This window comes from Rhincodon typus, chromosome 49 (genome assembly GCF_021869965.1).
Source record: "Rhincodon typus isolate 14 chromosome 49, sRhiTyp1.1, whole genome shotgun sequence".
In the NCBI taxonomy this organism is placed as follows: Eukaryota; Metazoa; Chordata; class Chondrichthyes; order Orectolobiformes; family Rhincodontidae; genus Rhincodon; species Rhincodon typus.
Genome location: NC_063380.1, coordinates 1,282,487 through 1,302,817, shown reverse-complemented (window position 1 = coordinate 1,302,817; position 20,331 = coordinate 1,282,487). Strand labels below are relative to the sequence as shown.

Here is a 20,331-nt window from a genome sequence, read left to right as displayed (position 1 = left end):
CAAAGGAGCTTTCTGATCAATGCATTGGTTGGCTTTTCTATAGTCAATAGAACAAAGAACAAAGAAAATTACAGCACAGGAACAGGACCTTCGGCCCTCCAAGCCTACACCGACATGCTGTCACAACTAAAACCCCCTACCTTTCCGGGGACCATATGCCTCTATCCCATTCTATTCATATATTTGTCAAGACGCCATTTAAAAGTCACTATAGTATCTGCTTCCACTACCTCCCCCAGCAGTGAGTTCCAGGCACCTACCACCCTCTGTGTAAAAAACTTGCCTCGTACATCGCCTTTAAACCTTGCCCCTCGCACCTTAAACCCATGGCCCCTGGTAACTGACTCTTCCGCCCTGGGAAAAAGCTTCTGACTGTCCAGTCTGTCCATGTCCTTCATAATCTTGTAGACCTCTATCAGGTCGCCCCTCAACCACCGTCATTCCAGTGAGAACAACCCAAGTTTCTCAATCCTCTTCTCATAGCTAATGGCCACCGTACCAGGCAACAACCTGGTAAATCTTTTCCGTACCGTCTCCAAAGCCACCATATCCTTCTGGTAGTTTGGCGACCAGAATTGAACACAATATTCCAAATGCGGCCTAACTAAGGTTCTATAAAGCTGCAACATTGCATGCCAATTTTTAAATTCGGTGCCCCTGCCGATGAAGGCAAGCATGCCGTATGCCTTGTTGACTACCTTTTCCACCTGCGTTGCCAATTTCAGTGTCCTGTGTACCTGTACACCCAGATCCCTCTGACTATCAGTACTCTTAAGGGTTCTGCCATTTACTGTATATTTTCCATCTGGATTAGACCTTCCAAAATGCATTACCTCACATTTTTCCAGGTTAAACTCCATCTGCCATCTCTCTGCCCAAGTCACCAACTGATCTATATCCAGCTGTATCCGCAATTTCACCGACCTTTGTGTCATCGGCAAACTTACTAATCAAACCAGTTACATTATCCTCCAAATCATTGATATATATTACAAACAGCAAAGGTCCCAACACTGATCCCTGAGGAACGCCACTAGTCACAGCCCTCCATTCAGAAACACACCCTTCCACTGCTACCCTCTGTCATCTATCACCAAGCTTTTTTTTATCCATCTTGCAAGCTCACCTCTCACCCTGTGCAATCTTACCTCCTGTATCAGCCTGCCATGAGGGACCTTGTCAAAGGCCTTACTGAAGTCCATGTAGACAACATCCACTGCCCTACCCTCATCTTTGTCACTTCCTCAAAAACTCAACCAAGTTAGTGAGGCACGACCTCCCCTTCATAAAACCATGTTGCCTCTCGTTAATATGTCCAGTGATTTCCAGGTGGAAGTAACTGCTGTCTTGAAAAATCCTCTCCAATAATTTCCCTACCACTGATGTAAGGCTCACCGGCCTGTAATTAGCTGGATTATTCCTTTCGCCAAACCTCTGGGATCTCCCTTGTAGCCAGTGAGGATACAAAGATTTCCCTTAAGGCCCCAGCAATTTGATCCCTTGCCTCCCTCAGTATTCTGGGGTATATCCCATCAGGCCCTGGGGACTTGTCTACCTTAATGTTTTTCAAGACCCCTAATACCTCCTCCGTTTTGATCGCAACATGATCCAAACTATCTACACACCCTTCCCCAGACTCATCATTCACCAAGTCCTTCTCTATGGTGAATACTGATGCAAAGTACTGATTTAATACCTCGCCCATTTCCTCTGGCTTCACACATAAATTCCCTTCCCTGTCCTTGAGTGAGCCAACCCTCTGCTTGGCTACCTTCTTGCTCTTTATACATGTATAAAGAGCCTAGGGATTTTCCTTCATCCTGTTGGCCAATGACTTCTCATGACTCCTTTTAGGCCTCCTGACTCCTTACTTGAGTTTCTTTTGACTTCCCTTGTATTCCACCCTTGCTTCATGTGTTCCCAGCCTCCTAGCCTTGATAAATGCCTCCTTTTTCTTTTTGATTAGGTTCACAATATCTCTCGTTATATTCGTGTCTGGGTTTCAAACCGGCCATACCAGGCTGTTGGAGGAGTTGTGTATTTTCACCAGTATGTCTTGTCCTTCCAGTTGTTGGATGATGGGCAAGATTCCTGTGATAGAGGCTGCATGTGGTGCATGGAGGAGTGATTCCGGTGAATGATGCTGGTTCCATCTGGAGCAAGCCACAATTGTTCTTATCCTTTGCCCAGATTGGGTGGTCCCTTAACTCTTCCTTTTCCACGCGTCTTATGGACCAGGTCACTTAACCATCCTCAAAGTGCAAGGAAGACTTTACCTGGTTCAGAAAGTCCATTCCCAAGAGAGATTGTTCCACTGGTCCTACCCAAACCAAGGTCGTTAATTCATGCCCAGTTCAAAGGGCACCAGATGTGTTCTTTTAATAGTGTGACCTTTGCCTCCCACTCCATGTGCTGTTTGTTTTCCTGTCCAAGGTTAGCAATTTTCCATAACACGGAGGTAAACAGGTTAATTCCACTCCACTGTTCAAAAGACAGTCTATTTCTTGGTTGCCCAGCCTCATAGGGATATAAATTCCATCCACTCATTGTTGTACTAGAGCCATCAGGGATACGGTGAGGGAGATGGTGGGCTCCTCTAGTTTTTTGTAATATTCAACATCTCTTTCTGCTGTTTGATCGTCACGTTCTTGATACATCTGTTAGTAGCTGCTTAGGGGAGGGGTTTGCCTCGGTCGAGCCTTGCCATGATGTTTAGTATCTGCACTTTGTCCAGTGGGTGCATACCATAGATTTCCTTCAGCCTTTCCAGTTGTTCCTAGGTCTTTAAGTTTCCCTTTTTGTTGGAGGAAGTAGTTCTTCGGACCATTTATCCACCATCTTTGGTGGTGCGGGATCGTGTCTGCACCAGTCGACCCATTCAGATTTGTATTCAATCCTCTTCCCTTCTTTAGTTTTTTGCTGGGACCGGGCTTTGCGTTGCTTGGTCCATAAGGGGGCTAAACAGGGCCCATAGTCATCGCTGGAGTCAGTGGACGATTCTGCTCTCTCTCCCTTTTGTATTTCGCTTTCCAAATGGCTTAGCGAGAGTTAGAGTGATCTTTTACCGACCCTGGGATAGTAGGGTTAGGAGGACTTGGTTAGGGATCCAGAATCTTTCTTCGGGAGGCTTCTTCCCATTCTTCCTAGCTCTTTTTGGTGCATTTCAGTTCCTCACAGACAGCCATAAGCTGGTTTTTCAGCTCTGTTTTATCTCCTGTCATGACTTGACTTCTGTATTATCTCCTTCAGTTGTCAGATCTGTCCCATTAGCATGAGGGACCATCTTACTCGTTCTTTCTCTTTCAAATGTGTGGTCTTTCCCCAGGCCCTTTTAATATCATCCAGGGACCATTGTCCCATGGAGGTATTGTACTTTTGCTTGATTTCCACAGAGGTTTTAGGTAGATCAAATTGTTGTTCTATGATAGGGTGGCACAGTGGCTTAGAGGTTAGCACTGCTGCCTCATAGTGCTAGCAACCTGGGTTCAATTCCACCCTCAGGCAACTGTCTTTGTAGAGTTTGCACATTCTCCCTGTGTCTGTGTGGGTTTTCTCTGGGTGCTCCAGTTTCCTCCCACAGTCTAAAGATGTGCACACTAGGTGGATTGGACATGCTAAATTGCCCATAGTGTTCAGGGATATGTAGGTTATGCAGGATGGGTCTGAATGGAAATGTTTGAAGGTCAGTGTGGACTTGTAGGACTGAAGGGCCTGGTTCCACATTGTAGGGATTCCATGATTAATCCTTCAAATTCTGTCCAATTTCATCTTCCAATATATCAGGTGGAGTCTGCCCACCCTTAGTTGTTGTCAGGAGTTCATGTTTCTTTTCCCCTGCCATTATTTCTTATGACTATCAGTTTCAATGGTTCTTGAGTCATAGGCTAGTTGTATAGTTGGTAGGGGAGGGGGCTTGGTGCAGAGATATTATTTTCTCTGCCAAGTTAGACAGCTGCTAGGGGACCTCAAGCCGTACACCACTCGGAGAATTTCAAAATCGCGCAGAGGGTACAACAAATTTAGACAAACGGCCAAGAACTTTTAAAAGGGGGAGGTCTTACTTCCTCGTAGGTCTGTTGTCCAAGATTTAGTCCTTTATTTCTCCAGTGGCCCTGCTCACATCACCAAATTGTTAAATCTCATATTTTCCAATGACGGTCTGATGATAGAATCAGATACAACTTTATTTTGGTACAGCTTCGTTACAGCTTCAGATTTTCTTCTCAGTAAGGCACTCAAAAGCTTCAGATTGTGTACAGTTAAAACTTAGAGCTCACACGCTGCACCCCCCCAACCTTTGATACTATTGGTCAGCGGCACTGGGTCGTCCCTCTGTAATTGGCTCTCTCATACACCATCTTAAAGAGCTAGTCGGGCTGGTGATCCAGCCCCGGTCATGATGTTTTCACAGATTTTTTTTATTTTTCTCCTCAAAGTTTTTCACAATGGATAACATTTTCCCATCTGCACTTTCTATCCCATTTAAGACAGACTTGCTATTGTTCGACTTGCTGAGACTACATTAAGAAAGTATTTCCCCAAGGCTCCCTATCTACTGTCAGCCATGTTCTGCTGCATTCCACCAGCCATTTTCTGTTAGTTATGGGCTGCTGGCAGCCATTTTGTACTACTTAGTTATGGGCAACCCTATCACTGCACATCTTTGGGGCTGTTGGAGCAAACCCCATGCCGACACAGGGAGAACGTGCAAACTCCACACAGACAGTTGTCCAAGGGTGGAATTGCATCCAGGTCCCTTGTGCTGTGAGGCAGTAGTGTTAACCACTGAGTGTTTGAGTTGTGGAGTTGAGATGACTGACCTCCAACAACCATAACTATCTTCCTGTGTGCTCGGTATGTCTGTAACAATTATGAGATTTTCCCATTGATTGTAGATTGGTTTGGGCTCCTCTGGTGCACATTTGTTATAGTGCGGCATTCATGTCAAGGGCTGTCACTTTCACCTCACCTCTGGAATTCAGCTTTTTTGTTCATGTTTGAACCAAGGCTGCAATGAGGCAAGAAACTGAGTGGTTGTTGATGGAGCAGGTGCAGCTTGATAGCACTGTTGACGACACCTTCCATCGTTTTACTGATGATCTAATGGGACAATCATTGGCTAGGTTGGATTTGTGCTGCCTTTTGTCCCTAAGCATTTTTCCATATTGTTGGGCAAATGCCAGTGTTGTAACTGTACTAGAAGAGCTTGGCTAGGGGAGTAGCAAGTTCTGGAGTGCAAGTTTTCACTACTCTTACTGGAATGTTTCCCCAGAGCATTTGCAATATCTAGTGCATACAACTGTTTCTTGATAACACATGGAATGAATCAAATGGGTTGAAGACTGGTATCTGAGAAACTGGGGACCACTGAAGAAGACAGAGATGAATTATCCACTTGACAGTTCTGGCTGAAGATTGATGTGAATGCTTGAAAGAATTGTGCATGAATCACAGAAACCTTGTCTGCAGAGACAGCAGGTAATAGGGAAGACAAATGGAATTTTGGTATTTATTGTTAAAGGAATGTACTATAAAAGTAGGGAAGTGTTGCTACGTCTGTGCAAGGTATTAACAAGATGGCTTTTAGTACTGCAGACAGTTTCGTTCTCCTTCCTTGTGAAGGAACATAGTATGATTGGAGTCAGTTCAGAGCAGATTCACTTGGTTGATTCCAGATGTGATGGGTTTCTCTTATGAAGAGAGGCTGAGCTGTTTAGGCCCATATTCTCTGGAGTTTAGAGGAACGAGAGGGCAAGAGGCGGCATGTTTAAAACAGGCATGAAGTGAATTACCCCTCTTAAACGGTCACAATGTGTGGAATTCACAAATGCATAGTGTGGTGAATGCTGGAACAGGAAGTAAATCCAAAGGAGGAGATAGACAGCTTTTTAAAAGGAACTGCTTGTCCAGGTGTTGGTCTGGATGTGCCTCCCAGATGTTAGTCCATGTGTGGATCCAGCTGTTCATCTAGGGGTTACTGTAGATGTTAGCCCCAGTTGCGGACCTGGATGTTAGTCCCAGGGTTTACTGCAGATGTCAGTCCCAGGTGTGGATCCAGTTGTTAGTCCATTGGAGAGTGCAGATGTCAGTCCCAGGTGTGGATCCAGTTGTTAGTCCAGTGGGGAGTGCAGATATCAGCCCCAGTTGTGGACCTGGATGTTAGTCCCAGGGGTTAGTGCAGATGTTAGACCCATGTGGGGATCAAACTGTTGGTTCAGGGGTTAGTGCAGATGTCAGTCCCAGCTGTTAGACCCAGTAGTGAGTGCAGATGTTAAACCAGGTGTGAATCCAGCTGTTGGTCCTGAGGTTAATGCAAATATTAGTCCCAGGTGTGGAAAGAATGTTGCACGTCAACGTTCGGGGCGGGGCTGAGTCACTCGCTTATTGATTGGACAAACGGCGTGAGCGCGGCCACCGACGGTACAATATGATTGGCCATTCAGTGAACCAGGCAATCATTGGCTGGAGATCCTGTCAATCAGCGAGATCCGGGGGCGGGGCCTGGGGTATCAGAGGCAAAGAATATGGCGCGTTTTGGGGTAAGAGTAAGGGTAAGGGAGAGGGAGAGGGAGAAGGAGAAGAGGGGTGAGGAAGAGATGCTGATGGGGTGGGGGTAAGAGAGGGAGAAGAAGGGTTGGGTTAAGGGGAATGGGAAGGGAATGAAGCGAGGGAGGAGGAAGGGAAGACAGGAGGGGAGAAAAAGTAGAGTCAGGTGGGGGTTGGAGGGCTTGGTGGTGGAGGGGAGTGTTGGAAGACAAGGCTGAGGAGGGAGATGAATAGAGTGGATGGTTAAGAACTTGGTGGACGTGGAGGGGTGTAAGATAAATGGTGAGGCTGGGGTGGGAGAGGTAGTGGGCGGAGAATGACGGGAGAAATAGAGGCAAGATGTAAGTGGAGGAGAGTGAGGTAGGGAAGAGAGAGGTAGATGAAGACGTGATGAATTTGAGGTGCAAGTGAAGTGGGTGAGGAAGGGGAACGGGGGAGGCAGGAAAGCTGGAAGAAAAGAATGGAGGAGGGATGCAGAGTGAGAGGGGAAGAAGGGGAAGGGGAAGATGGGAGATTGGAGGAGGAGGGGATGGAACTAGGATGGTGGGAGGAGGAGAGGAAAAAGACAACAAGGAAGGAAAAGGAGAGTGATGCTAACTGGGAAGAGTGAGATGGGGAGAAGGGAGTGAGGTAAGGGGATGAAGAGTGCGTAAAGCTACAGCACAGGTTTTTGGGAGTCCTTGTGTATGAATCTCAAAAAGCTAGCACGATCACAAAATTCTACAGGGTAATAGGGAAGACAAATCACATGTTAGCCTTTACTTCAAAAGGAGTGGAGAATAAAATGTGGGTGAGGGATGTTACTAAAACTATACCACAGATCGCAGTTGGAATACTGAGAGTAGTTTTGGTCACTGTATCTAAGGAAAGATGTTGGAAGGAGTGCAGAGAAAGTTCACTAGGTCGATCCTGGGTATAAAGTGATTGTGAAACATGGAGATATTGAGTAGGTTGGGCTTGTCATGTTTAGAAGGATGAGAGGAAACCTGAACATATGAAATTCATAGCGAAGTTGAAAGGGTTGATGTGGAGAAGTTGCTCCCTGTATTTATTTCTGAGTCCCCCCACTCCCTCCCAGTTCTGATGAAGGATCCAGACCAGAAACGTCGACTTTCCTGCTCCTCTGATGCTGTCTGAACTGCCGTGCTCCTCCAGCTCCACGTTTTATCAAGTCTGACATCCAGCATCTGCGGTCCTTTCTTCCAAGTCCAGAACAGAGATAAGAAGGAATTTCTCCTTTGAGAGTGCTGGATCTATGGAATTCTTCTCCATAGATGGCTGTTAAAGGCTGGGTTATTAAGTATACGCAAGGCTGAGATAGATTTTTAATCAGTGAAGGAATCAAGGATTATGGGTAAATGGCAGGAAAGTGGAGTTGAGGATTCTCAGATCAGCCGTGATCACTGAAGGGTGGTGCAAACCTGATGGGCCAGATGGTCTACTTCTGCTTCTTCATCTACTGGTCTTATTGTCTAAATAGCTGTAGATCAGGAATGGATGGGAGGGAGGTAGTTGAGAAAATGACAAATACTGATACTGAGCAAATTATTGGAGCTGCAGACTGACAGGTCCTTGTGTCATAATGGACTTAACTTTCAGAGAGGCTAGTGAGATAGTTGATGCATTTTCAGGTTAGCAGAAGTAATGAGCAGTGTGCACAGGTTCAGTGCTGAGGCCTGAACATTTTTACAACTTATATAAATGACTAGATTGAAGAAATGGAAGTTGCCAAATTTGTTGGTGATAGGTAGGTGGATAGGAAAGTAACTTATAAAGGTGGCAAAGGGATATGAATAAGTTAAGGGAGTGGATAAAGGTCTGGCAAATGTGGGAACTGTGTAATTGTTCAGACTGGCAAGAAAATAAAGAAAAGGACATATGATCTAAATGGTGAAAGAGCACAGCTCTGAGATGCAGCGGGGTCTGTGTCTCCTTCAATAATTGCACAAGGAAGCCGGGATGGGAAGGAAAGAAGGGCAAGTGAGTGGGAGGCAGAGAGAACGGGCAAGAGAAGAGGGTAGGGAGGATATGAGGGCAGAGTGGAAGGGAGAGTGAGAGAGGGAGGTTGATGTGTGAGGGAAGAAGAATGCACATTGGGAGTAAAGCAGGGCACGCGTGAGTGGTGAGGGGAAGTGAAGGTGAAGGAGAGAGGAGGAGGAAAGCAAGGGATGGGAAGGGAGATGGGGAGGTGGGAGACGGTGGAAGTGAGGGAGAATGGTAGTGATTGGCGGGGCAAAGGGAGGTGGGGAAAGGATGAGGTGAGGTGGAGGGTAGGAAAGGAAAATGGAATGGAGAAAAGGAGATGGATAGTTGATGAAGGGTCAGGAACATAGAAAATGAGAGAACAGCGAGGAATGGAGGGGAGGGGGCAGAGAAAGCGTAAGTTTTGGAAAGTATGGTGGAGGCAGAAGGATGGGCAGGAGTTTAGAAGGAGAGAGGAGAGTAGAGAGAGTGGGAGAAACAGTGGGTGGTTGAGGTTGGCTGTCACTAATAAACATATACATATTTGTACCACAAATACAGAAACATTATTACTTTTGTTCACTCCAGGCTGCTGATTTGCAGAGAGAGCAATTTCGTAGATACTTAGAAAAAGGCAATGTGCTGGATATGCTTACAAAAGGTAAGGTGCTGGTTTCACTTTTTTTTTCATTCATGAGACATGGATGTCACTGGCTGGGCCAGCAGTTACTGCCCATCCTTTGTTGTCCTTAAGAAGGTGAGCTGCCTTCTTGAACCTCTGCAGTCCATGTGCTGAAAGTAGACCTATAGTGCTTGTAGGGAGGGAATTCCAGGATTTTGAACCAGTGACAGTAAAAGAATGGCAATATATTTCCAAGTCAGGGTGGTGAGTGGCTAGTAGGGGAGCTTGTAGGTGGTGGTGTTCTAATGTATCTACTGCATATGTCCTTCCAGACAGAAGTGATCGTAGGTTTGGAAGGTGCTGCCTAAGATCTTTGTATTTATGAGTTGCATCTTTTCAACAGTACACGCTGCTATTGCTGAACGTCAGTGGTTAATGATAAACTGGAAACCATAGAAACAGGGCTAGGCCACTTGAGTCTGCTCTGCCATTCAATGTTATATTCCTGCTTCCTGTTCACACTGCTTGATGCCTTTAAAAATCTTAAAACATATCTAAATGTATTCAATATATACTTGTTTCCTCTTACAACTCCTTGCAAGGAAGGCCAATGTGTTCTCAGCTCTCCTAATTGCTTGCTGCACATGCTTGTCTATTGGCTGGTTTACATAACACCTAGATCTCTTTGTACACCCACATTTCCCAATGTCACCATTGAAATAAAATGATTCCTCTTATTTTTCATGCTGATAAGTATAACTTCACATTTAGCTATGTTGTGGTGCATCTGCCTTGTGTTTTTCGACTTGCTCAACTTGTCTAAGTCACCTTGAAGTGCCCTTGCATCCTCCTCACAGTTCTCAGTTCTGTCCAGTTTTGCGTCATCAGCAAACTTGGAAGTGTTGCGTTTGCTTCGCTCGTCAAGGTCATTAATTTATATCATGAGTAAGTGGGTCACAATCACTGATCCTTGAGGACTAGCCACTGCCTGCCACTTGCGGAAAAAAGACCCATTTGTTTCCATTTTCATTCCTGTCCATGTACCAACTTTTGACCCACACAAATACACTATCCCCCAATCCATGTGCCCAATAACCTTTTCTGAAGCATGTTTATCAAAAGTCTTTTCAAAATCCAAATATGCCACATTAGTGGCTGGAATGGTATCAGAAATGGGGTGCCACTGGGGCAGGTACTTTGGCCTCAACACTTTACAGTTTATGTAACGGGTTTGGATGAAGGGACTGAAGGTATGGTCGCTAAATTGCTGATAACACATTAATACATAGGAAAGTGAGTTGCGAACAGGACATAAGGTGCCTATGAAGGGATATAGATAGGTTAAGTGAGTGGGCAAAGATCTGGCAAATAGAGTATAATACGGGCAATTGTGAAATTGTTCATTTGGCAGGAAGAATTAAATAAAAAAGCATATTTTCTAAATGGTGGGCGGTTCCATATCTGAGATACAGAGAGATCTGGTTGCCCTGCTGCATGAATCACAAAGTCAGTATGAAGATCCAGTGATCTGGAAAGCTGGTACGACATTGTTTTATTGTGAGGGGAATTGAATACGGGAGCAGAGAGGTTGTCTTTCAGTTATATAGGGCTCTGGGGAGACTGTAACTGGAATAGTGCACAGTACTTACTGTACTTACAGAAGGGTATGAGCGTTAGAAGCAGTTCAGAGAAGGTTTATTAGTGTAATAACTAGAATGAGTGGATTGCCTTATGAGAAAAGGTTAGACAGGATAGGCCTGTATCATCTGGAGTTTTGAAGAGCCAGAGAAACATGTAAGATCTTGAGGGGACTTGACTGAATAGATATGGAAAGGATGTTTCCACTTTTGAGAGATTCTGGAACTAGGGGACATAGTTTAAAACTAGAGACTGATCTAGTTAAGAAACAGATGAGGAAATTATTTTTCTCTGAAGGCTGAGAGTCTTTGGAATTCCCTTCTTCATAAGGCAGTGGGTGCAGAATCTTTAATAAATATTTTTAAGTCAGAAGTAGATTGATTACCAAGGAGGTGAAAAGTTATTGGTAGGGATGTAGAGTTGAGCTGAAAATCAGGTCTTGTTCTTTGTTTGTATGTCAATATGTTTTGAGTACTTGTAGTGAATGTATAGACTTGAAACAGTTTTATTTTTCAGTGCTGGTCATCCTGTATGAAGAACCAGAGAAGCCCAACAATGTCATGGAGTATCCTTTATTGATCAGCAAATGTTACCTGTTCTCTCTGGCTTCATTCAGAAACCGTGCTATTACAGCTGTAACAGTTTTTTGTTCATTTTTGAGATGCAGGTGCTGTTGCAAGATCAGAAGTTATTGCCGATGGTTCTTCAAACCTGATAGGGTTGCTGTGATCTTGATAGCCTTAACAGCCTGTGTCCAAAAGAAGCAAGACCTGAACAACATTCAGGCTTGGGCAAATAAATGTCAAGGAACATGTGCCAGGTAGTGACCAACTTCAACAAGAGAGAATCAGATGTCACCCATGATATTCAATTGCCTTGCCATTGCTAAATCTCTCTCTTCTGATACCCCCATCAGTTTTGACAGGGACTGAACTGAATGGAATACTATTGCAACAAATCTCGGTACAGGTTAGAGGCTGATCACACCTGATCTGGGAGCAGCTTATCTCTGTCCATCTTATCTAAATCTAAATTGTTTCAATTTGCTGTCATTTGAAGGAGCAGAATAATCTAAATGTAAGGTTTTAGGAAAGAGATGTAAGGGAATGTGAAGAACCAATTCCTTCTGCATCATGTGGTAATGACCTGAAACTCACTGCCTACCAGGATGGTTGGAGTGGAGAATTTCATTAATTTCAAAAGGAAATTGAATAGGATTCACATGAAATAATCTTGCAGGACATGTTTTTGATTTACTCTGACTTTCCACTGGAACTTTAGAAAAGATTGGTTGGGCCACAGTTAGAGTATTAAGTTCTGGAATCTATAGTTTAAGAGGGGTGTAATGGCATTGGAGAGGGTGGAGAGAGCATGATCAAGGAGTTGCCTGGGGCTAGAGAGTTTCAATTATGAAAAGAGATTAGATAGACTGGGGTTATTTTCCTTAAAGCAGAGGACACTGGAGGTGGGGCACGGAGAGACAATCAAGATATATAAAATTATGACCGGTGTTGATAGGAAGAAACTTTCCCCTTTGATGGAGTGATTTATGACCGGGGGCATAGATTTAAGCTAAATGGCAGACCGTTTAGAGGACACGTCAGGAAAATCTTTTCACCCAGAGGCTGGTGGGAATATTGGAACTCACTGCCTTGAAGGATGGTAGAGGCAGAAACCCTCCATAGCATTGGATAAATATTTAGGTGTGCACTTGTGATGCCAAGGCATATAAAGCTAAGAGTCAAGTATTGGAAAATGGGATTAGAATAGTTTACTTGTTATTTATTTCTGGTGTAGACATGATGACAGAAGAGCCTTTCTCTCTGATGCAGATCTCTATGACTATGACTATGACTATGGCTATGACTCTGTGATTTAATTTCATAGTTTATGTTTGTTTTCCTATTTGTCTTTTGACTCTATTCCTTAATGTTTCATAATGCCTTTTGTTACCTTGACCTTTAATATCCATATAACTTGTTATTTAGTTTAAATGTTGCCCTTATTGTCATACGAAGGAGGAGAGACAAGAAATAGGAACAGGAATAGATCGTTCAGCCCTTTGCCTGTTCTGCCATTCAAATGGATAATGACTGACTTGACACTCCTCACATCCACTTGCCTCCCCTTTCACCATAAAGCTTGGTTCACCTACTGGCCAAGAATCAATCCATCTGAGCCTTAAAAGCACTCAAACCTCTAGGGAAGGAAATTCCTCACACCACAGTCTAAACTTATTCCGAAATTATGCCCTCTGGCCCTCAACTCTCCCATGAGGTTTACTCTCTTGAGTCCTTTTAAGAATACAATATGTTTTAATGAGCTCACTTCTCATTCTTCTAAATTCCAATGCGTACAGTCCCAACCTGTTCAACCTTTGATCAGAAAACAATCCCTCCACTAAGATCATCCTAGTGAACTTTCTGTGAACTAGCTCCAATGAAATGTTATCTTTCCTTGACTAAACTTTTCCCACATTATACTCCATATACAAACCTTAACCAGTCAATATCTCTCTGTAGATGTAGATTTTCTGAAGAAGGTCTAGGCCCAAAATGTCAGCTTTCCTGCTCCTCTGATGCTGCTTGACCTGCTGTCTGCAAACTGCCTGTATATCTCTTGCAACCTCCCTTTCCACCTATTTCTCTGTCATTTGCAAATTTTGCTAAAATACATTCATTTCTTACCTCCAAGTCATTAATATATATTGTAAACAGTTGTGAACCCAGTACTGGCTCCCCTCTATCCGCTCTGGTTGAGACTCCCTCAAAAAACTTCAATGAATTAATCAGAAATGATTTGCCTTTCATGAAGCTCTGCTGATTCTGCTTAATTAGATTATTCTTTTGCAAATGTTCTGCTATTCCTTCCTTAATAATTGGTTCCAATAATTTTCCAAGATGAGATATTAATCCAGTTGGCCTTTAGTTACCCACTTCTTGCCTCCCTTTTTGAATAGGGTGTCACATATGGCAGTTTTTCAACCCTATGGTACTTCACCAGAATCCAAGGGTTTACGGAAAATTACAACCAGTCATCCAGTGTCTCTTAGCTACCTATTTTAGGATCCACTGATGCAAGCCATCAGGGGCAGGGGACTTTGATGTCTCTTGCTGGCTAGAGATAGATCTACAGAAAGGCTAAGTTTAGCACTTTAAGGTGAAGTTATATTTTGGAATCATTACAGAAATGTAACTCCAGCACAAGCTATACTGCTATATTATGTTATTAGTGCCAGTGGTATTGTAGGAAACAAGAATCTCAAACTAATGAGTCTGCCTTAGAACAAATCTATTTTCACCATTTCTATGTGCTTCGCTCAGTAGTGTTACAATTTCGCTGTACTGAAAAAGAGAGCTTTATGTCTATCCTTAATATGTCCTAGTTTTTTGAAACAGCATTTGGCCATAGGTCCTGAGCCTTCAGATGCGTTAGCACTGCGACTCGAAATGATAGAACTGAGGCAAAAATACCAATTGCAGCTGGAGGAAAATAAGGAACTAAAAGCGAAGGTAATGCATCATGCCATGTGTTTCAGCTGAGTAATGAGTACCATCTCGCACGCTGTCTATGAGATGGCCCACGGTTGTATGAAGCCATTTGAGTTGTTTCATTGTGGTGGGGCTGCATGAATACAGTCAGATTTTCTCAACAGTTAGAGCCATAAAATGAATGAAGTGCCACTGACACCCACAGCAACCTTGATTTTACCTCCTCCAACAACGATTTTATTCTCCATTTATCAGACTCTAAATCTATTCCAGTGATGAACCTTTCCTCACTAGATTGTTTTCCTTTGTTCTCAAACAAGGATTTACCCCACAGCTCGGTTGATGTGATTTATTTCAGGAAATCTGTTGTCACCTTTGTTTCACTCTTTCAGAACCATGATGTAATTCCAGTTTCACCCACCTGCTCTGTGTTCACCACATCTCACTTTGTCATTCCCACCAACTCCAGTGTAATGCCACCACCAAACACACCTTCTGCCTTCCTGTTTCAGTTTTCTAAAGGGTTGTTCCTCCTTGGTAAGGATGGCAGTTTCCTTCCCTGAAGGATAGTAGTGTACCAGATATGTTGCTATGACAATCGACTGGAGAGGACAGCGAAGAAAGTTATCCCACAGTACAGCAGGACCTTGATCAGATGGGCTGATGGGCCGATTGGCCAAGGAGGTACAGATGGAGTTCACTTTAGATAAATGTGAGATGTTGCATTTTGGAAAAACACATTAGGGCAGGACTTATTTACTCTTTGTAAGATCCTGGGGACTGTTGCCAAACAAAGAGACCTTGGGGTGCTGCTTCATAGTTCCCGAAAGGTAGAGTCGCAGGTAGACACAGTAGTGAAGAAGGCAATTGGTACGCTTGCCTTCATTGATCAGTGCATTGAAGATTGGAATTGGGAGGTCATGTTGCTGCTGTAGAGTAGATTGGTTAGGCTAGTTTTGGAATACAGTATTCAATTCTTGTCTCCCTGCTATAGGAAAGATGTTGTGAACCTTGAAAGGGTTCAGAAAAGATTTACAAGAATGTTGCAAAGGTTGGAAGATTTGAGCTGTAGGGAGAGGTTGATTAGGTTGGGACTATTTTCCCTAGAATATCAGAGGCTGAGGGGTGACCTTTATAGAGGTTTATAAAATCATCAGAGGTATGGATTAAGCAATATTCAAGGTCTTTTTCCCACTGCAGGGGAGTCCAAAACTATAGGTTTAAGGTGACAGGAGAAAGATTGAAAAGGGACCTAAGGGGCAATGTTTTTCACATAGAAGATGGTGCATGTATGGAATGAGCCTCCAGAGCAGACAGTGGAGGCTGGTACAATTTATAACATTTAAGAAGCATCTAGATGGTTATATGAATAGTAGGGGTTTAGAGGGATATGGGCCAAATGCTGGCAAATGGGACTAGATTAATTTGGGCTACCTAGTCAGCATGGATGAGTCAGACCGAAGGGTCTGCTTCTGTACCGTACATCTCTATGACTCTGTTAGAGAGAGATGTCAACAGCAGTCTTGAGCTCAGTGTTCAGAAATACAATTTTTTTTATTCAAGCTCTCTACCACACGTGCAGGAATGGCCAGACACCACACCAAATCTGGCTTTCATATGAGGCCCAATCACACTCTAAATTCCAGCTCAGATAGGAAGAGAAGTCAATGATGCTCTCATTTTGTGGGTATCGCATGGGTTGAATATATCCTTAAGGAAAGAAATATTCTCAAAGGCTGGGGTCCCTGGATCAGTAAGTTTGAGAGAACAGCAGCTCGTGGCTGACTTTTTGTCGCACTGGAGCAGGTAGTGAAATTTAATGAATCTGGTGAACGAGTACTACTGAAGCTTCCGGATTGAGTTTGCCTCTTCTGACATTCACAGATATAATTAGAGGCACTTCTATCACAGCTTCCATTTTTATGATTCCAAAACGACACCGTGTGGTTGATGTTTAATGCCATTTTGGGCTTGGCCTGGTAGACAACACATTCTGCATTGAGTAATTCAATGGATGCATTGCAAAGCTAAAAATTGTATTTGATTTGATGGAATATGTGGAATTTTATGCAGTTATATGAAGGATTTGGATATAGGTTATGTCACTATAATCTTGCCGGACCGTAGGGCTGAGCTAGAGATGACTGGTGGTGGTTTAACCTGAGGGTCACAGTGCCTCACGTGAGGGGGGAGGTTGAGAAGGAGAACCCTTCATGAGAATCACAGCTGGTGCAGGACTTGAACCCATGCTGTTGGCATCACTCTGTATTACAAACCAGAGTCCAATCTTCTGAGCTAGCTCATCCCATTGATTTGGTTGTCTGTACAAGAGGAATGATGAAGTTTGGTGAATACAGAGTAATTTTAGACTCAACCGTGGAGGAAAGAAATAGTTTGGTACTGTGTACTAAGCCAAATGTTTTAGGAGAAAAGAATGGGGGAAAGAAAGGCGTACTATAAATTGAGATTCTTCATGCAGGAATGGAGGCTTTTTGGTTCAGATAGACGTGTCCAACTGGAGTTCAGGTTGAAAACTCTGTATAAAACACGTGGATTCTGAATTTTATCTCCTGTGTCCCTGAAAAGGATATTAAAGTGTATGAGGTGATATGCTAAAGTCAGAGTTTTACTTGCTGTTGTGTGCACTTGTGTTACAAAAATGATAAAGCTACAAAAATGATAAAGCCATAAAAATGAATTGGTAAAGGTGCATGAGGTTAGCGGCAGTTAAGGGAGGTGAAAGCTGAGATCAGTTTGAGAAATGGATGTTTTCTCAGAGGACCAGAGAAGATTAAAGATTATAGAAAGTAATGAAGGTTTTGGGAGGATGATCAGATTGTTTCCACTAAATGAAGCACAGAAGATAAAAATGTAGGAAGCGGAAGCAAGAGAGGGCGATTTGTCTCATTGAACCTAGTCCACCATTCAATGTGATAGTGACTGATCCTCTATCTCAATGGCATCCTCCTATTGTCTTCCTAAGCCCCTTGACATCTTCAGTGTCTAGAAATAGATGTAAGGTAAACAGGAGCAGGAGAAGGCCACTCAATCCTTTGAATCTGCTCTGCCATTCAATATGATCATGAGTGTTCATCTAACTTAGTACCCTGTCCATACTCTTTTTGATTCCTTGCCCTCTAAGAGCCATATTTCACTCCTTGAAAACATTCAATGTTGTGGCCTCTGTTTCAGCGAATTCCACAGGCTCACCACTTGAAGTGAAGAAATTTAACCTTGTCTCACTCTTAAACATATTCTTAAATTGTGAGCCCTGGTTCTGAACTCTGCCCTGATTTGGAACATCCTTCTTAAGTTTATTCTGTCTAATCCTTTGAGTTTTATAGGTTTTGGAGATTCCCTCCACCTCTTCATTTTTAACTCCATTGAATATAATCCTAACTGATGCGGTCTTTGTTCACATGTCAGGCATCAGTCTGGTAAATCTGTTTGTTTCTTTATTCAATCTCTTCAGTGACCTGGCCTCCATAGTCTTGCCTGGTTGAGGTTCCACAGGTTTCCCAGCCTCTGAGTGAAAACTTTTCTCCTCATCTTAAGGATGAAATGCCTTTCCAAGTTTGTTGGACTGCTGAAGTAAAACATCCTCTGATGTATCTTGCTTCACACTGGATAAGTTCTATGCACAGAGCCTACATTGAACTGTGTTCCGTTTTAAAATCCTGTGTTTTTGTGCGTTTTTGTAGAACAATTCATATTCTCACTGATTTTTATTGAACTACAAAATAAAATTATTTCATTGAGAGCAATGCAGAATTTTCGGGGACAAGATCAGTGGTGGAAAAGATGAAGAAGGACCTGAAATGTTAACTCTTGATTCTGAGCTTTTCCAGCGATTTCTGTTTTTGTGACCAGTGACCGTAGTTCATTTGGTTTTTATGTAGACTGTTCAGGTATAGTCTATAAAAGTTTTTTGATATAGACATCTCTGGGAAGTTCATTTTAGTGATGGCTAAAATATTTTGATCTTTTGTCCGCAGCTTGCACAGTTTGAACTGCCAAAAGAGGCAGGACAAACTGAATAGCGAATCAGGAATTTCCACGTTGTCAGAAGAAGGCGTGAAATGAATCAGATTATTTCAACTTTGGAAATCATATCAATTTTGAGGACTTCTAGGGCAGAAATGCAGCCAGCCCTTTGTCAAATAAGTTGCCACTTTCAGCTGACCACATCTCTTTCTAATGAGAGAGCAGCCCGATAGTCCTCTGGCATTATGGCGACTTTACCTTTACCATACGATGATGCAGTTGCTGTATTGTATGCTTGTGTGCAGAACAGCATTTGGAATTAAATATTGAAACACATTTCAAAAAATGTGTTTAAATTAGAACAATGTATTGGTTACATGAGGAACTTTGATTCAGATAAAAAAAATCAAAGCAAATTGTGCATGTATCATTGTTGGAACTGTCTAAAATGTTGTATTCATGTTGGAATGATATTCCTAGAGATCTGAGAGAGATTTCAGTGATTGTTTGGCCTAAATTTGTTAAGCACTAAGTTTGTGGGGAGCTGTACTGAGCTTGTTAAGAAATATTCTTTGTCTTACATATGCTGCTAGTTTGGATGCAAGGGGATAATAATACAGGTGGTGCAATACAATAGACCCTGGCATTGCATTATCTGTTCACAAGCCAGACTGAACAAATGGAACTCGGCAGCACTTGAGTGTGATTATTGACCTCCCTTGTTGGCTGTTTTACCCTCATCATGCCAGCAGTTTGGCAGAAAGTGGATTCTGGTTATCAGGCAGTGACCCACTAACTCAATACTGGAGACCAGTAGCTGAGAGCAGCAGGTCCACAGGAATAGTATTTTATCAGCAAAGTACTTTATTAATAATCTGACTGACAACAGGACTAATTGGCTCCATTAATACACAAACCCTGTTGCTGTTTGTAGTTGTAAGGAAATTCACTGTTTCTCTTTTTTGGATTTACTCAATAAATTTGCTCATATCATTTGGTGTGTTATTGATAAACTCAATCTGAATTCAAATAACTACCATCCTCCCTCCATCTTTCCCTGTGATCTCCCTCTTGCCCCTCTGCTCTTCCCTCCACACTCTCTGTCTTGCTCTCTCTCTCTCATTCGCTGTTTCTTTCACGTCCACTCTCAATATCGTGAAAGCCTAATTGTGTTTTTGGGAGGCACACATTTATATAATTGTCAACTGTTTTCTTTCTCAAACTGGAGAAAGCTAGGTAGTGGGGTTATTCAGAAGCTGCTTTTCTTGATTGAGAACAATGACCTAGACTTGGGTGTTCAGACAAAGTTTCAGAATTTGCAGATGACACAAAACTTTGAAGCAGACTGAACTGTGCAGAAGATAAGGATTGACTTCAGTAGGACATGAGCTGATGGAATTAGATGGATTTGGAGTTGCTGACAGAAGTATGCAATAATCCATCTTATTGGAGATGCAACATGAAAGCAGGAGTACAACTCTATTTCAAGAAGATGGGATAAATTGTTAAAGGTGGCAGGTGGGATGAGAAAGTGGTTGAAAAGGCATTGGTATCCTATAAATTGAGGTATTGTGTACAGAAGCTCAATATAAGACACCAGTTCTGTCACATTTCAAACATTATGTTGGATTCAGACAGCACAACCCAGTGAGGATGTTAAAGCCTATCTTTACAATTTGATAGAGGAATTCAAAGGGCTAGAGGGCTGACCCTCAAATGTTACAATGGAGAATGCTCCAGTTCTTGTTCTTTGCAGACAGAAAGAACCATTGCAAAACCTGTTTCAACCTGGCTAAACAAGTGACTTCTGTTCTCTGGTTAAGGCATTGTCTTGACAAGTGAACCAATCCTTCCTGATTGAATATTTAAATAAATTCTGGCTGTTAACTGATAATCACCATTAACTGGTGTGTTCTCCATGGCAGCATCTCCTTCAATTCAAGTCCTTTTGCCAACCAGTTAGCCCTCTTATTGTATAAATGTTGACATCCTTTGGTATTTCTTGCAAACTGTCCTGCTGAGTGCAAGATGAAATTCTGCAATAAATTGTGTCTATTTGGACCAGTTCAGAAAATGAACTCTGAGGGA

The 20,331-nt window shown here is 42.8% G+C and overlaps 1 protein-coding gene across 2 annotated transcripts; it reads left to right on the top strand.

Annotated features, from left to right (window-relative positions):
• The first annotated feature begins 6,428 nt into the window (after window positions 1-6,428).
• LOC109933072 (MYC binding protein) lies at window positions 6,429-19,236 on the top strand. 2 transcript variants are annotated; one of them, XM_020532080.2, is made up of 5 exons: window positions 6,429-6,539; window positions 9,097-9,169; window positions 11,285-11,333; window positions 14,154-14,280; window positions 18,255-19,236. In XM_020532080.2, exons 1-5 carry the CDS (start codon window positions 6,525-6,527, stop codon window positions 18,297-18,299), a joined length of 309 nt encoding a protein of 102 aa, XP_020387669.1. In that variant the 5' UTR covers window positions 6,429-6,524; the 3' UTR covers window positions 18,300-19,236. The 2 variants fall into 2 exon arrangements, with proteins under 2 accessions (XP_020387669.1, XP_048476896.1); XM_048620939.1 differs by lacking the exon at window positions 6,429-6,539 and having other exon boundaries at window positions 11,272-11,333.
• Window positions 19,237-20,331: the final 1,095 nt, after the last annotated feature.